The sequence below is a fragment of the Cryptomeria japonica genome, chromosome 2 (genome assembly GCF_030272615.1).
Source record: "Cryptomeria japonica chromosome 2, Sugi_1.0, whole genome shotgun sequence".
NCBI classification, from domain to species: domain Eukaryota; kingdom Viridiplantae; phylum Streptophyta; class Pinopsida; order Cupressales; family Cupressaceae; genus Cryptomeria; species Cryptomeria japonica.
This window is the reverse complement of record NC_081406.1, coordinates 557,095,463-557,110,954: the sequence shown is the minus strand read 5'-3', so window position 1 is coordinate 557,110,954 and position 15,492 is coordinate 557,095,463. Positions and strand designations below refer to the sequence as shown.

General features: G+C 35.2%; 1 protein-coding gene across 1 annotated transcript; it reads left to right on the top strand.

The window, feature by feature from the left end:
• The first annotated feature begins 3,283 nt into the window (after positions 1-3,283).
• On the top strand, positions 3,284-15,276 carry LOC131038063 (MACPF domain-containing protein At4g24290). The gene is made up of 7 exons (XM_057970361.2): positions 3,284-3,898; positions 5,150-5,388; positions 5,470-5,671; positions 5,781-5,858; positions 6,124-6,307; positions 13,171-13,337; positions 13,639-15,276. The coding sequence occupies exons 1-7, from the start codon at positions 3,644-3,646 to the stop codon at positions 14,347-14,349; spliced, it is 1,836 nt and encodes a 611-aa protein (XP_057826344.2). The 5' UTR covers positions 3,284-3,643; the 3' UTR covers positions 14,350-15,276.
• Positions 15,277-15,492: the final 216 nt, after the last annotated feature.

The following is a 15,492-nucleotide window of genomic DNA, read 5'->3' as shown; positions in this document are numbered from 1 at the left end:
TTTTAAAATAACATTAAACATGAGTAGAACTTCTAAATATAGCTCAAACTATAGTAAGGAACATAGAGACAAAGCTAAGACTCCTAATCAATATTTTGCAACTTCTTCAAAAAGGAAATTCTAGAAGGGTAACATATCTAATGATAAATCTTTCAAAAGGAACAAGTTCTTCAAGGAAAGCTACCAAGGCAAACATGAGACAAATTCCAAAGGACATAATGGAAATAACAAAGCAAAACACCAATGAAAAATGGACCTAGAGATAGATTTTATATATGTTAAGGTGATCATTATCCAAATCAGTGCCTATAGTGATCAACTAGAAGGAATAGAAAGGAACAACATCAAGCAACTTTGTACCCATGCTATAGTGGACACCAAACACACTAGAATTTTCAAGCAACATCTATTCAACTACTAAGTAAGGTTTTTGGACACCCTATCAACATTTTGATAGACATTAGTGCAACTAAATTTTTTGTGTATCCTAGAATTGTTTTAAAGTTACCTAGAAGAACAAGATTTATGGCTAATTATCGGATGGGTTAATATGGGACTCGAGTAGATAAAAAGGTGGATCATTGTCTAACATGTAGTGAATTGTAACTTCCAATCTTTATCATGCAAGTCAACTTATATGCTGCCTCCTAAGGATCCTATGATATATAACCTAAGAATAATTAGCTAGCTCAACACAAGCCCATAGTGAATTGTCATGTGACAAGATAGCTACTTGTTTGGATGACAATTATAGTCCAATTGAAGTTTTTGGTATCCAAAAACAAGTAATTCTTCAGCATATTTTTGCAATACAAATAAAGAAGGCACAAAGAAAAGGTGCACTTTTATGTTATTCACATTAATGACCTTAATAATGTTAAGGAGCCTCTGATAGAAGACTATCCAATTCTTCAAGAATTTGGAGATGTTTTACTTAAGGAACTATCAAGGCTATCACCAAGAAGAGAATTTGACTTCTCCATAGACATCTTAAATATAGTATTGAGCCTCAATCTAAAGCTCTTTTCAAAATGATTAGTATAGAGTATTATGAGTTAAGATCAACTACAAGAATTGTTAAACAAAGACCTAATTAGGCTAAGTGTGTCACCTCGAGGAGCACCCACCATTTTTGTGAAAAAGAAGGATGATTCATTCAAATTATGCATTAACTACATGATGCTCAATAAAGAAACTTCAAAGAATAGGTCCTCACTTCCTAAAATCAATTATCTCTTTTATCAAATGAAGGGAATTTCAATCTTTTCTAAGATAGGCCTTAGATTAGATTGTTATGAATTGAGGATCAAAGATGAGGATATACCCAAAATAGCTTTAAATATTCCTTTCAAAAACTACGAGCTCATAAATAGTTCCTTTTGGTTTGACAATGCTCCATCAACCTTTATGAATTTGATGGACAACGTGTTCAAGGATTGTATACATGATTTTGTTTAAAATTCTTTGACAACATTTTGACATTTTTAAAAACTAACAAGGAACAAGGTGAACATTTAAGGATAGTATTGCAACAATTGCTATATGTATTATATAGTTTAATCTTGATATTGCATATTTATTTTGTTATATAGTTGAGGTCACAAAAAATCATCCAATCCCCATTTACAAATTGAAATCGAGATGTGCTCAAATAAGTCATAGATTTTCCTAGATGATTTTCAAATTAATGAATGAATGTCCTTAAATCTAACAACCAAGCATGCAAATCAGCATAATTTCACCCTAATTAGCTCATAATGACTAGTGAAGTGGTTGGCAATTGATAGATTTAAAATTTGAATTTTAAAAGTGTTAGATTAGATGCATGATTGCAAAAGTAAACCATACAAAGTTCGCACCCATCGATTTGATCTAAAATGGTGATTATAAATACAAATCCAAAAATCAATAATGAAGAGATCAAGACATGAAAAACCGTGAATTATTTCATGTAAAATTATACTATTTAAAAATTATTATTATATTTACAATATTCTAATGAGACATACCGTCTAGGGGAGATGTCCCAATAGTTGAGCACCCTAACTTTGCGCTTCTCACTTTTGGATGGTATATGACAGCTAAAAAAATTAATAGACCATATTTATTGACATGCTATATTTTTCTAAAGCCATATATATGACAATTCAAATTATTTATAAACCATAAAAAATTATAATAGGTAATGTATATTGTATAATACTATAATTCATTATATATATATATAGAATGTTTATTATAAAAAATGCAAATCCATTTAAAATATTTTGAAATGGTAGAATATAAGTGTTTTTTAATTTCTAAAATATTTTAATAAGAATTTTTAGAATAGTTTCTATTTTCTTATATGAATTTAAAAACTTGTTATAATTGAAACGATATGATATGATTGTTTCTAATTTTTAATATGAATTTTTAGAATAGTTTGTATTTTCTTTTATGAATTTAGAAACTTAGTCAATTTAATTTTTTAAATATATTTAATAAGATTTTCTTAAATATGAATTTAGAAACTTGTCATAATAGATAAAATTTCAAATTTTGACATTTATTGTAAAAGAATTATATAAAATTTATTCAAAAAATGAATTTTTTTTACAATTAATAATTTTTTCCCAAAATGTCAAATGAAAGGCATTGAAATGTGACACCGTCATAAATAAATCATATGACAGGGAGGGTTGACTGTCAAATTTCAGACTTCGTTCTACTATTTATTCAATGGAAGCAATTTAGTTTCAACACAATGGCCAATTAAGTATATCACAAAACGAGAGCTTCATTATCATGCCTATTCAACTCGTAGGTGTCTAGAAGCTTGCCAATACCAATTAAGTCATTTCTAGATAATTGATGTCTAATGGGATACCTATTTTTAATCTGTGTTTTTCTTTAAATAGACACCTCAAAAATGTATATTAGTGGGTATAATTTATCTAGATATATTAAGATAGATATGCTAGTAATAGTAGATACTCAACCAACAAATGCTATAACAATCTAAGACCAGGAATAATCTAAGTTTAGCTGCAAACACTTACACACTTAAAATTTTCCGCATTCCCACCAAGCTAGTATTTACATTTAAAACTACCGAAATTTGGAATACTGGTATTTATTTTTTCTCATGCCAACGTTGGAATGTTTGAATACCAAGAATTACGTGTCAAACACACTTCTAGAATCTGATTACCGGCTTTCACATGGCCCCGCAGCCCATACTTTGACTTTGTTGCAGAGTCTGTTGCCGGTTACCGGTCACCCTGTGCTGACTACCAGAATTCAAAAGAACCAGCATTGATCACATTGAATTTAGAGATTGATATTGAGACACTGGGCAAAATGCAGTACATATAAAATGGTGTGAGGATGAAAACCTGTTTGATAAATCAAAAGTATATGTATTTGACTTTAAACATTAAGGGAGCGTATGCTTGAATCAATATATTATAATTGGGAATGATCAATATTAGCTGGGTATGCACTGACTTGGACGAATTCAATGCGAGAAAATTTGCATATTGGGAATATGTGGAAACGTAGATCAATTTCATCACTTTTCTTACAAGTTGGCATGTTTGAGTTGTTGATAAGAGGTTGAAGGGTAATTGTGGTTGTATGGTGTGGAATTGCAGAGAGAATTATGACAGAGGCTAAGATTTTGGGCAGGCATGCCATTGAAGCCCTCGGGCAAGGTTTTGACATAACCAATGATTTTAGGCTCAAGTACTGCAAGAGGCAATATCAGTCAGGATCTAGTTTGGTCGAATTGGATGAGAAAAATGTGCAGGACATTGTTCTTCCTGGGGGCCTCTTAATTCCAAATGTGTCAAGAGACATCAGGTGTGATAAAGGAGAACAAACGCGGTTTAAATCTGATATTTTGGAGTTCAATCAGGTTGGTGATGCAATTACTGTCACTCTGTTTATACCAGTTTCGTATGCCTCTGTTCTTCATCGATGTTACAGCAGATCTAAGCTCTTAACTAATTTAAAGTTTTATGATGTGATACAGTTAATGGGAATAACTATCTTCACCTGTGGGGTGTTTTCTTATTTCTAATTATACAAGGATGTAACTGTACTGGTGATTATGTGATTGCGAAATAGAGAATTTAGCACATTAAAAGTGGTTTTCTTTTGTTCTTATTAGGTGTCTGACTAAAATGAATTATGGTATTTGATAGCGAAAAACATGGTGTATGATTCCTTTTGATGCCTCATTTAACAACGTGAATTTTCAAAAAATAGACCCCCAAATCAGTCCTAGTTACGGGGCATAAATTTTTAGGTTGTTAGGGTTCAAGTTTTTTAGGTGTTGTTCAAGCATGGCTTGAAGATATTTCTAGTACAGTCGGTTCTCCATATCATCTACAAACACTTTATGCAGAACAAGTGATAATTGTCGGAGGAATGCTTGACAATTAAACCTAAATAGTCTATAAACTTCTGCAATTGCAGAGATTACAAGAAGAGATAGACATCAAACATTTAATATCCCAACCTTGCAACAGGTAAGATCATACCTCAAAAAGATGGGGCTTCGAGACTGTGCATAAATTTATTAATCGCCACCTTCATAAAATAGAGAATTAAAGGTTAACAGGACAGATTCATAACTGGAGGAAACTTCTATGTCTTCTGCCTCTTTAACCCTGATGCCAAATAGGATGTACCAAAAAATCTAGTTGGGTACACAAAGGCGAGGAGGCTATTGAATTTTTACTGTTTGCATGGCTGGGGTGATTCTTCCTGAGATTAGGTGTGATCCCTGTTTCAACAGGATCATCTTGCCCTATCTACCGGCTTGCATCCCCTACTGATGAGTTTCTCAACATGAGAATTGAACTCGGACATCTTGTGTAGTGTCATTCAAGCCCTGAGTCTCATGAGCTCAAAATAACAATCAATCTCTATCGTTCATAACCAAGATTTGTTTCTTAGTACCTGCTTTTTATCAAAATTTCCCTAGGTGAAAGTAGGGGATTCCTTTAATGTTCCTTTGTCCCCGATGCCATGCTTACTAATTATTGACCATCGAACAAATCATGGTTGTTGTTATTAATTGTTTCAGATTTCTTTTATATCCAGTTGCTCAACTCAGATACAATACATCAACATAAAAAGTATATGTGATTTTTCTTCACAGATGTCAGAGCTGCTCAATCAGAAAGCCTCTATATCGGGGAGGATCCCATCTGGTCATTTCAATTCCATGTATGCATTTACAGGGGCATGGCTGACAGATGCTACTGAAACAAAGCACCTAGCCTTTGATGGCTACTTCATCTCACTGTACAGTGTGCACCTTACAAGGTCTCCATTGGTTCTCAAAGAAGAAGTCAAGAAGGCAGTCCCAACCTTTTGGGACCCAGCAGCACTTGCAAGGTTGATTTGAATATCTTATCCAGATCTGATTATTAAAAAAATATTTTGATATTAGGTTGACGACTTATTCTCCAAATGCAGGTTTATTAATACTTATGGAACCCACATAATTGTGGATGTGACGGTAGGAGGTCAGGATGTTGTATTTGTAAGGCAGAGCCATTCCTCAACTTTATCACCAACTGAACTCAAAAGGCACTTGGACAATATAGGAGATCAGTTGTTTACAGGGACATGTAGTCTTGCACCTCTGCATGCAAAAAACAGAGAAAGTAGACAAAGGGTAAGAATTCGGTTCAAGCATGCTAGATTTCAAATTATATTAGTCTTATGCATCATCTACTATAGACAAGATCTTTACATGCCAGTGACTTATGCTCAATTTACTACAGGTTCCTAAGGCATTTAGCGATATCTTTCAACCAAATACTCTAAACATGGACAGCTTTTCAGCTGCATCAAGCAAGGATGTGAGTCTAAATCCTATACTTCAATGTAAAATACATAACCTTAGATCCTTTTTCCCAGTAAATAGGGTAATTATTTCCTCCATTTGCGAAAAGATGGGGATTACTACATACTCCAGCAATATAATGGCATATGATTTGAATTTTTTTTAATGGGCAAATGGGTAAAGAACTTAAGACACCTGCAAGAAAGGCAAGCAGCCCTGATTACAATGTTATTGAATTGTTTTGTTTCAAGTTTCAACTGACCTGACTCTTTTTGGTGCAGGGAATAACAGTAATATGCTCCAAGAGAGGAGGACTGGTATCTTTGCAGTCACATTGTGAATGGCTTCTTACAGTGCCCACCAATCCAGAAGCAATACTATTTAAATTCATCCCTATAACATCTCTTCTGGCTGGTGTTCCTGGCAGTGGTTTCTTAAGTCAAGCTATCAATCTATACCTCCGATGTGAGTATGCTGGAAATAAGTCAAGAGAGAAAATAACTATGCTAAATGCAAAGTTTAGCACCCATTTACTGATTGTAATCATGAACCGTATTGCTTTGCATCATGAAAATCCTGTTAGAAAAAGAAATGTCCTAAACTCTGGTCATCTGGATGATATTCTTCAACAAAACAGCAACTAAATATTGTTACAGCTGAGATAACAAGTGGTACCTATGTGTCATATAGGAAAATGTATCTAGGTTTGATACCCTGCTAATCTATCAAGAAGTTCATCAGAATAGAACCAGAAGTGGATATTAATGCTGTTTAGCCATTTCAGACAAGAGATGATAGTCCTCCTCTTTGAATACGTATAGAGACATTTTTCATCAAAAATACAAAGTTGGTTGGTGCATTGGCTGGTTTGAATGGATATACAATGGACAGTGGCCTTATCAAGTAATCAATAATGTCTATGCTTAAAATACGTTAGCAAATCTTGGAAGTTGCCTTGTTAACTTACTTCTAATTGATGCACAACCTAACAAGGCTATATTTCCTTCTAATGATTATAGATGCTACCTCTCACTCAGAGTGAGGCAATTGATCTCATTAAGCCTTTGCTCTGGATTTCTTGCAGCTGCATATTCAATTCTAGAAAACCTAACATGGAGATTCCACAAGATTGCTGTGATGTTCATTGCATTCCTGTTGACCATGTCGATGGTGCAATTAACGTTACTTCTTGATGGTAATACTCAGAAACACTTGTTTGAGCAGAAAGGCACATTTTATACCCTATATCAACTTGAAAGTTTGGTGGATGAATGCATGGGATACATTCAAGGTTAACATTGTGATGGATATGCAACTATTTACAATAAGAAATAAATAAACTCAAAGAAGTTAGAACACTCAAGACTCAACATAGATCTGATATGACAATCCCACTACAAGATAATAATAAGAAAATAAGGATTGTCACCTCAAGTCTCTTCAATACCTCTAACCACAAATCAGATCCATCTTAAGATACATTTGTGCTTGTTGGACAGGATGAACTTCGTGTGTAGACCCTTTAGCTTCAAAATTTTTACTGAGATGCATGACAGGCTTATAAACCTTTCCAAAAACATCTCTTAACTTAAATGAGTGAAATCAAATAGAGAGGGCTTGGTGAGGAAAAATAATGTATTGTTACCAGGAAAATAAAAATATTGCTTGATGACCCAACCATTAATATTGCACTCGTAGGTTTTAAGATTCCAGCTGACTATATTCATAGCATTTAATTCTATAGGACATTGGGAATTCTACACATTGCTTCTTTTCAGGTGATCCTTAGCATAATGCTTGTCACTGTTTGCACCGAAAATGATAAATATGCTCAACCTTCCTCTAAAATGCATTTATTTCTATCCTTTTATGTCATGGTGGTTTATCTAGATAGATGTGTTTTTACCTCATGGCATGAAAAGAGATTTATAATTTCTTACTATTTTCTCTAGTACTGCAAGGTCTTCTTCCATTTCCATTGGAAGATTTGACAGCCTTGAAGTTGGTCCTTGCAATACTTAGTGGTTGGATTAATTTGATTTTGAGTGGAGATGATAAGATAAAACAAATTATTGACTATAAGCTTTTGATCCTAGATATGAGGTGTAAACTTCAGTTGCTCCATTGATTTTCTTTCCAATCACCTCTAATCCATATATTGTCTTTTTATGACAAGGATTTCTTGTGGATTTCTGATCGTACCTGTCAATATGTTTTTTTTTGTTCACATGGATTAAAGATCACCTTTGGACACTTGCAATATGTTCACTCTAGTACGTCGTTGAGATAGATCACCATATCCCACAAGGAAATGGGATATGCCTTCATTTCTATCTCCTAGAGATTTAGATAGAAGGATATTTTTTCTTTGAATTTCCTATCTATTATTAATTTATTATATTTGAGGCAGATTTTATTATTTGTAGAAAGAGTCAACGGTCCCATGTTATCCTTTTTGTTATTTGTGTTGATTGGCCCTAATTTTCAGAATTTGTTACTTTTACAAATTAGGCTCTCCTAAGGACTTAAGGCAATTAAATTTATTACTTCTTCATTCAGCCCATAGTATCAATACGAGGTGTCAGCCCCCATTTTCCTCTTGATTACTATCACAAAGGGTTATAAATTTGTGAGGTGTCTAACTGCTCCCCTATTTAATGAGATGCCACAAGGACACCCTAGATCTCATTATCTCATTCTTGGCACAAAGTTGACTGCTATGCACTACTTGACCAAGCCACATGGGTAGCTGAGCATTATCAATTTTCCTTCTTCATCTGGAGGATTGACAATCATGAGTGTTAGGAGAAATTGTCTAGCTTGACCCACTTGACTAGATCCATTTTGCCCTTAGGCTCTCTTTACCTAGCTTTGTTGGTGGCTCTCCCTTAACATGGGCCTCTCATTTCACAAGAATATTTTATACTAGTTGGCTTTGTATATATTTATTTTTCTAAGGTTCAATCATTTGGATTGCCTCTCTCTTCATGGGGTCTTTTGCTTCCTTTTACTTCTAGTATTAGCTTTAGAATTGTACCTGTTGGAGCCATGTTAAAACTCCTAATTTGTTGTTGCAACTTGCACTTTTTATTCAATTGACCTACTTTGATTAGTCATGTACATTAACATTATTTCATTCTCTTTCTTTTAAATGTTCATCTGCAACTATTCATTATTTTTTGAGTTTATAGTTGTACAACTGTATCTTCTAGTAGAAGTAGCATTAGAAAGTTACTTCTATTATAAGCATTTGCAAAAAAAAAATCCTATTTCATTTATCCTCTCAACTATCTTATCCTCTCAGTTGGTTCCCAACCAGGTTATCACTTTCATTACATGATAGGCGGTGATTCCAGCCTCCATGTTCTCAAAGTAGTTTGTGAGGTTGTAATTTTTCTTAATGCATACCATATATATTTTCACTATAATCATGTTTTTGATTTCGATGGAAGGTGCAAGCTTTTTCCTTGTGGAATTACTACAGACTTGGCATTTGCTGGACCTTTAATTTTGTTGTGTCCCTGCCAAGTTGTGCCGTGTCATTCACCAATGATAGCCATAATGTTGGACACATAGAACAGCTCCTCACCATGCCATATTGCATCAGCATGCAAAGATATTGTGTCATCACCAAAAATGCTTTATTTTCACAGCTCTGCACCAAAAGGTTAGCACAATCTCATGCAATTCCATATTCTATGCAAAGATCAATGGACCAAGAAAAGATGGCACACATGATTCAGATCTTCTGTGTGATTAATGCACAATGTTGTACCTTCACTCATGCCCTCTTGTCTATGCCCGCATGGCTTATGCCACGCTAGGTTATTTCTCCACATAGACCGTATGGAAAACTAATGATAACATCTATAGGAAGGCAACCCGTTAACTGTTACTTGAACCTCAACCATTTTGTAACCATTCTTTTGTAATTTGCATTCTTGTCACATAACATAGACACATCTGTAACATATGTAGGGTAGGATAAAGGAGATTAGATAGAACACAAATCTTAAAACTTGCAGATAAAATCTAGACACGCATTGATAACATAGACAGTTAGAAAACAAGTAATCAAACATCCATCTCAAGAGTTTGCCATGTATAACAAATTAACTCATATGGTTTGTTTTTTTGAATCTACATCTTACTTGCAAGTCTCTCTCTGATCATTATTGACTCGTCAATATTGCTTCCACTTGTAACATGTCTAGATTTCAACAATTTAGTATGTTGTCACCCAAAGCCTCCCTGGGATTCAGATCACTTCCGGAATTTTTGTAGGAGGGATGATGCTGTAGGTGAAATATCACTACTCTAAGCTCTTTTCTTGGAATGACTTATACAGTGATAGCAGCTACGTTGGGTACATCCTCTCTAATCTCTTTATTGGAATGACCTCTAAGGCCATGACAGCTACATTGGGTTTTCTACATGTGACTGTGGGATAGCTCTTTGTTCTCCTCTTTTCCATAACTGCATTTAATCCTTTAGGAACTGGATCATGATCCTTCTTGTAACCATAAATCTGCTCTTGTAGATAGCTCATAATCTCGCTTATTTCTTCAGGCAACAGTCATTATGAACTTGTTTGCAGTTTGCACCATCATTTGAATCTCCTATTCATAGTGCCCATGTCCACCTCTTTTGTTCTTCACTAAATGATTTCATATTGTACAATCCTCATGATAAGGGATATATCTCTGAAGTGGGATAGGAAATCCTATTGTGTCACTTTCTTGAACCTGCATCTTCACATCTTCAATGCAAAATACTCCTAACAGTCTCATTTTTTAACTCAACAATAAATTACGTGAAAATTTTGTCCACAACATGCATGACTTGAAATGCTTCATTGTAAGGGGTAGTTAGTACCTAAAATAAGATAGGGTGTTTCCTCCAACAAATACCTTTAATACAAAACACAAGGAGGTACAACTGGATCTGATGTGTGGTTTCCTTGAATTTCTCCTCATTATTTTCAACATCAAGAAAATAGAGGTTATTTTCATATCAAATGATATTTGTTTGTGATAAGTCAACCATTTAAATTTAATACTAACATTGTATGACTAGAACCCAACACTTACTTAAAATTGGTCCAAGAGGGAATCTCCATATAATTCCAATTCTTAATTTGAATGTACTGCTTTGACTGTGTTTCTTATAGCATTGAAACTATGTATTTTCAATAGCAATTTGAGATTTCATCTATTGATGACAAGGAAAAGTTACAACTGTTTCCCTAAACAATCAAAATAGAGATTGCATGTTGTTGATCTTAATTTGCATTTCCACCAATGGCTATTTCGTTATCTAATTGTTGATCTCGGACTCAGAGATTTCCATGTTCTTGTTAGCCACAGTCACAAATTTTGGTGCTATCCAAATGTTATTGAGGATATTACACGTTCCCTCCTTTTTAGGGGTACCTAGCATAAAGCCGTCATTGTAATCTCTAGTTTCCTTTTTTGTCGTGACAGTTAGTCTAGATAAGTGTGCTTTGACCTTGTTGGGCAGACATTTCTAATCTCTCTTGCCAATTTATCTAGCCCTGTAATTTGCCCTCCACCTCCATCGGAATACTTGACAGTCAGAAAGTTAGTCCCAAGTGGTTTGATTACGTTGGAAATCACTTTGGCTGATCTCTCTCGCCAATTTCTCTAGTACTGTAGTCTGCCTTCCATTTCCATTTGGAATATTGGCAGTCATGATGTTGATTCCAAGTGGTTTGACATGCTTAAAATGAGAAGAAACCTTTTAATCCTAGATATGCGGCACATACTTCAAGAGCCACGAATATTCTCTCCCTGTAGCTTTCTAGCTCAATGTCACCTTTATATAATGAGTATTTCTGGCAAAGTTTTTAGAAGTTGAGAACTTGAGATAGATCATCATATTCCATGAGGCAATAGGATATGCCATATTTTCTCTCTCCTATAGGCATAGATGGAAAAATACTTTACCTTTAGTCTTCCTATCTGTTATGATTTTTGAGGGAGATTTTATTTTTTGTGCAAAGGCTTGAGAGAGTCCCTAGCTAAATATTTTTCATTATTTGTGTTGGATATATGTGGCCCTACATTTTGAATTTTTTTACTTTAGACACCAATATTTCAGGTTGACTTCCAGAGCAACTAAATTATAGCTGCTTCTTTCAGCCTATCTTATCCATGAAAATGTCAAGTGCCTATTTGCCTAATTAGTCACTGCCATGGGGGGATATAGATTCGTGAAACAATTCCTTCACCGTTACATAGCAACAGTCACTAGAGTACCTTAGATCTCATACTCTCATTCTTGGCATAGAGTTGACTACTTTGCACTATTCTAGATCCGGAATATCATCAATCAATGGGAGGCCTTGGGAAGACAACCTTGCATCTTTCTTGGATCATTTTGATTCATTGCTCAAGTCATTCTCATGAGGGCAACATTTGTCTCTTTATGTAATAATATACTTGATATTTCTTGTACTATGTCTCACCCCAGGCAAAAAGTTTCATTAAATCAAAATTTGACAATTGAGCACGAAGAATTTTCCACGTTACCACTAAATCTACATAGTGCCTCGTGCATGCACCCTACCAGTATCCTGCAAATAGTGAAATCCCAACAGTTAAATCTCTAACTGCATTACATTTGATTTTATCTTTGAACATCTTACAGTGTAATTTTGGCTATCCAAATAAGCTCTTGGATAATAAACCATTATGAGCAACTCTAGCAAGCCAAGCTATATGAAAAACATTTATAATATAGATTTATGCATAGGTGCATGTCATACCAAATGCTAATTATGTGATTATGTACCCAATTTTTCTTGTATTATATCTCACCCGAGGAAAAAAGTTCCATTACATCAAAATTTGACAATTTAGCACAAAGGCTTTTCCACATTACTGCCAAATCTACGTAGTTCCTGGTCCATGCACTCTACCAGTATCCTGCAAATAGTGAAATCCCAACAGTTAAATTTCTAATGAATTACACCGGATTTTAGCTTTGAACATCTTACATTCCTTTAAAGTCTTAAAGAGATGTCTAATGTAGTTGATGACCATATTTTTACTTGATTATTAACTTAAGAGACAAATACTGGGTTTTCATTCTTTTCCTAATTTTCGAACTTCTCTACGTTAAAAGGTTTTGAAGGATACTTTGAGGGTAGTGTATATGATCTATTGCTTTTATGCATTTTGCTCAAAAATATGATTATTTATTGTACAGATCCAGAGTTTGCAAAGAAATGATTGCTAAATATTATGGAACAAGAATTAAATACCTACTGTGTGTTACAAGTTACTAATCTCAATTTCTTACTACAGACAAGCCTCGGATTGGTGATTTACGGTACTTCCTTGAATTCCAAGTTCATCTTGAATGGGCTCCAATGCATAGCGAGCTACCACTTGGGATTTCAAGTAAAAGACTTCCATGCCTGTCTTTGCAATTCAGTTTGATGAGTCCAAAACTTTATGTCAACATGGCCCAGGTACAATATTCTCCTTTCTCACTTGACTCAAATTTTTTTAACAAAGTCTTTTCAACGACATTTACTATTCATAGGACTAAACTGCAATCAATGTGAGGGGATATTGCCATATAAAGCTTTTTAACCTTACCACTAGAATAGACCAACCAGCTATAGTTTCAAATTAGTGTCATGTTGCAAAGTGCAATAATACAGAAGGGTAAGTGTGGTCATAACATACAGGAAATCTTACATAAATCTTAAATATGTAGCAATCATGATGAACTTCGTCTAAGTATTGGAGCTACCGTGTCTACAACAGGTGTCTGTTGGTAGAAATCTTGTAAGTGGGCTTCGACTTTATCTTGAAGGCAAGAAGTGCGACAGGTTGGCAATACATCTCCAATATCTTTCTACCCTTCCAAAGATTCTTCAACCTCTCTGGTATGAGACTATCTTTTCTGAAGCACCAAGATGGAGAGGGTCAGATGAGAGGGACAACCAGTTTTTTGAGCCCGTTCAGAAAAAGAACTACTCTCATATTTGCACAGTGGCCATCAAGCATGATCCCAATTGGGTTAAGAAAGTGGGTAGAGGTGTTTTTGTTGTAACTGGAGCCCAACTTCAAGTAAAAGGAACTGGGTCAAAGAATGTGCTGCATCTAAATTTGCAGTTCACAAGACTGCCCAACTGTACGATCGAGAAGTCTATGTGGGATCATGCACCTGCAGTTTCTCAGAGATCGAGATTCCTCACAACACTCAGTACTACCTTCTCAACATCACAGCAGCCATCCAAGCCCGTCCCAGTTGTGCTCAACTCAGCACATTTTCCCAACGGCCCGCCAGTTCCTGTACAATCCCCGAAACTTCTCAAATTTGTGGACACCTCGGAAATCTGCAAGGGACCTAATGACATCCCTGGACATTGGTTATTGACTGCAGCTAGATTGGATATCAATAATGGAAAAATATCATTACAAGGCAAATTTTCACTCCTCAACTATAGGTCACCTGTTTTTGAAGACTGCTAGAGGGATGCATTGTGTTGAGGTTTTGAATGTACTGTGCAAATGATGTAAGTTGTAACTATACCATTGTAAAAGGAGGCATTCTATTAATCTCATTTAAGCAGCTTTTTTTCCCGTTTCCATTAAATACCTGCTCAAGGTCTCATTAATCCCATCCAGCACAGGGCTTTCTAGGGTAAGCTCTTGATTTTACAGTATTATTGTGGGGTCATAGATGAAAGGGGCAAACCAGCAAGATTGTTTCGCTATACACGTTATCTTCTCCACTAGCATATATCTTCTACATTTGCAATTCCTTTGTGCTCAATGAGATTGCTTGGTGGAGCAAGTTCGGGTGCTAGACCCAGATTCCACCCTGGTAGGCTGCCTTCAGGTGCGTCTATGTTTGACTCGTCAGCCTCTGCCAAGCTGCTCCAGTTTTGAACTCGTGTCGCTGCTATCCGGTTGTATGTGTTCATGTTGGTCCTGACAGCGTTTGCCAGGCTAGTTCTTCCAAAACAGGGTTCTGTGGCTTAAATTTGATGTCTCGTGATCATATCCAAGCTTTTTAGCTGTAAAATATAGTTCAGCCTAAGGCTGGTGCTCTGTATCAGGTAGTTAAGTGGTAGCTAAATGATTCCGTGGGTGTGACTTTGATTTAAAACCCTCTAACTGAAAAAAATTAATTTGGACCCTAAAGGAATTACCTTTGATGTTTCTTTAACCATGAACCATTGTCCATGTAAAGGACAACGTTGAACAGATGAGATTTGGCCATCAAATTAATCTCTTGAACCCGTCAACTTCTGCCTGGTTGCTCCTCTTCCGGAGTGAAGGAGTGAATGATAGGCTTAACGAGCCTGTTCTTCAAAGCTACAATTGCCAATCTGAATGTAATACTTAAGCAATTCTAATAAAATGAAGACTCAAAGAATTTAGATTCCAATAAAATTGGATTATGAGCAATCTATTGTGACTTTTCTAGGGAGCTTAACAGAAAGATTGATATCGTTCTGATTGTTGGCTAATCAGCAGTAGAACTGGTCAAAATTGGTTATCTTCAATATTTTTTAATTTGTATCTTTTGGGTGTAAATTTTTTTTCTAAGATCTAGGAAGTTCAGAATGTCTGAATTTCTTTTGAATTTGATTGTGTAAATTGTAAAAT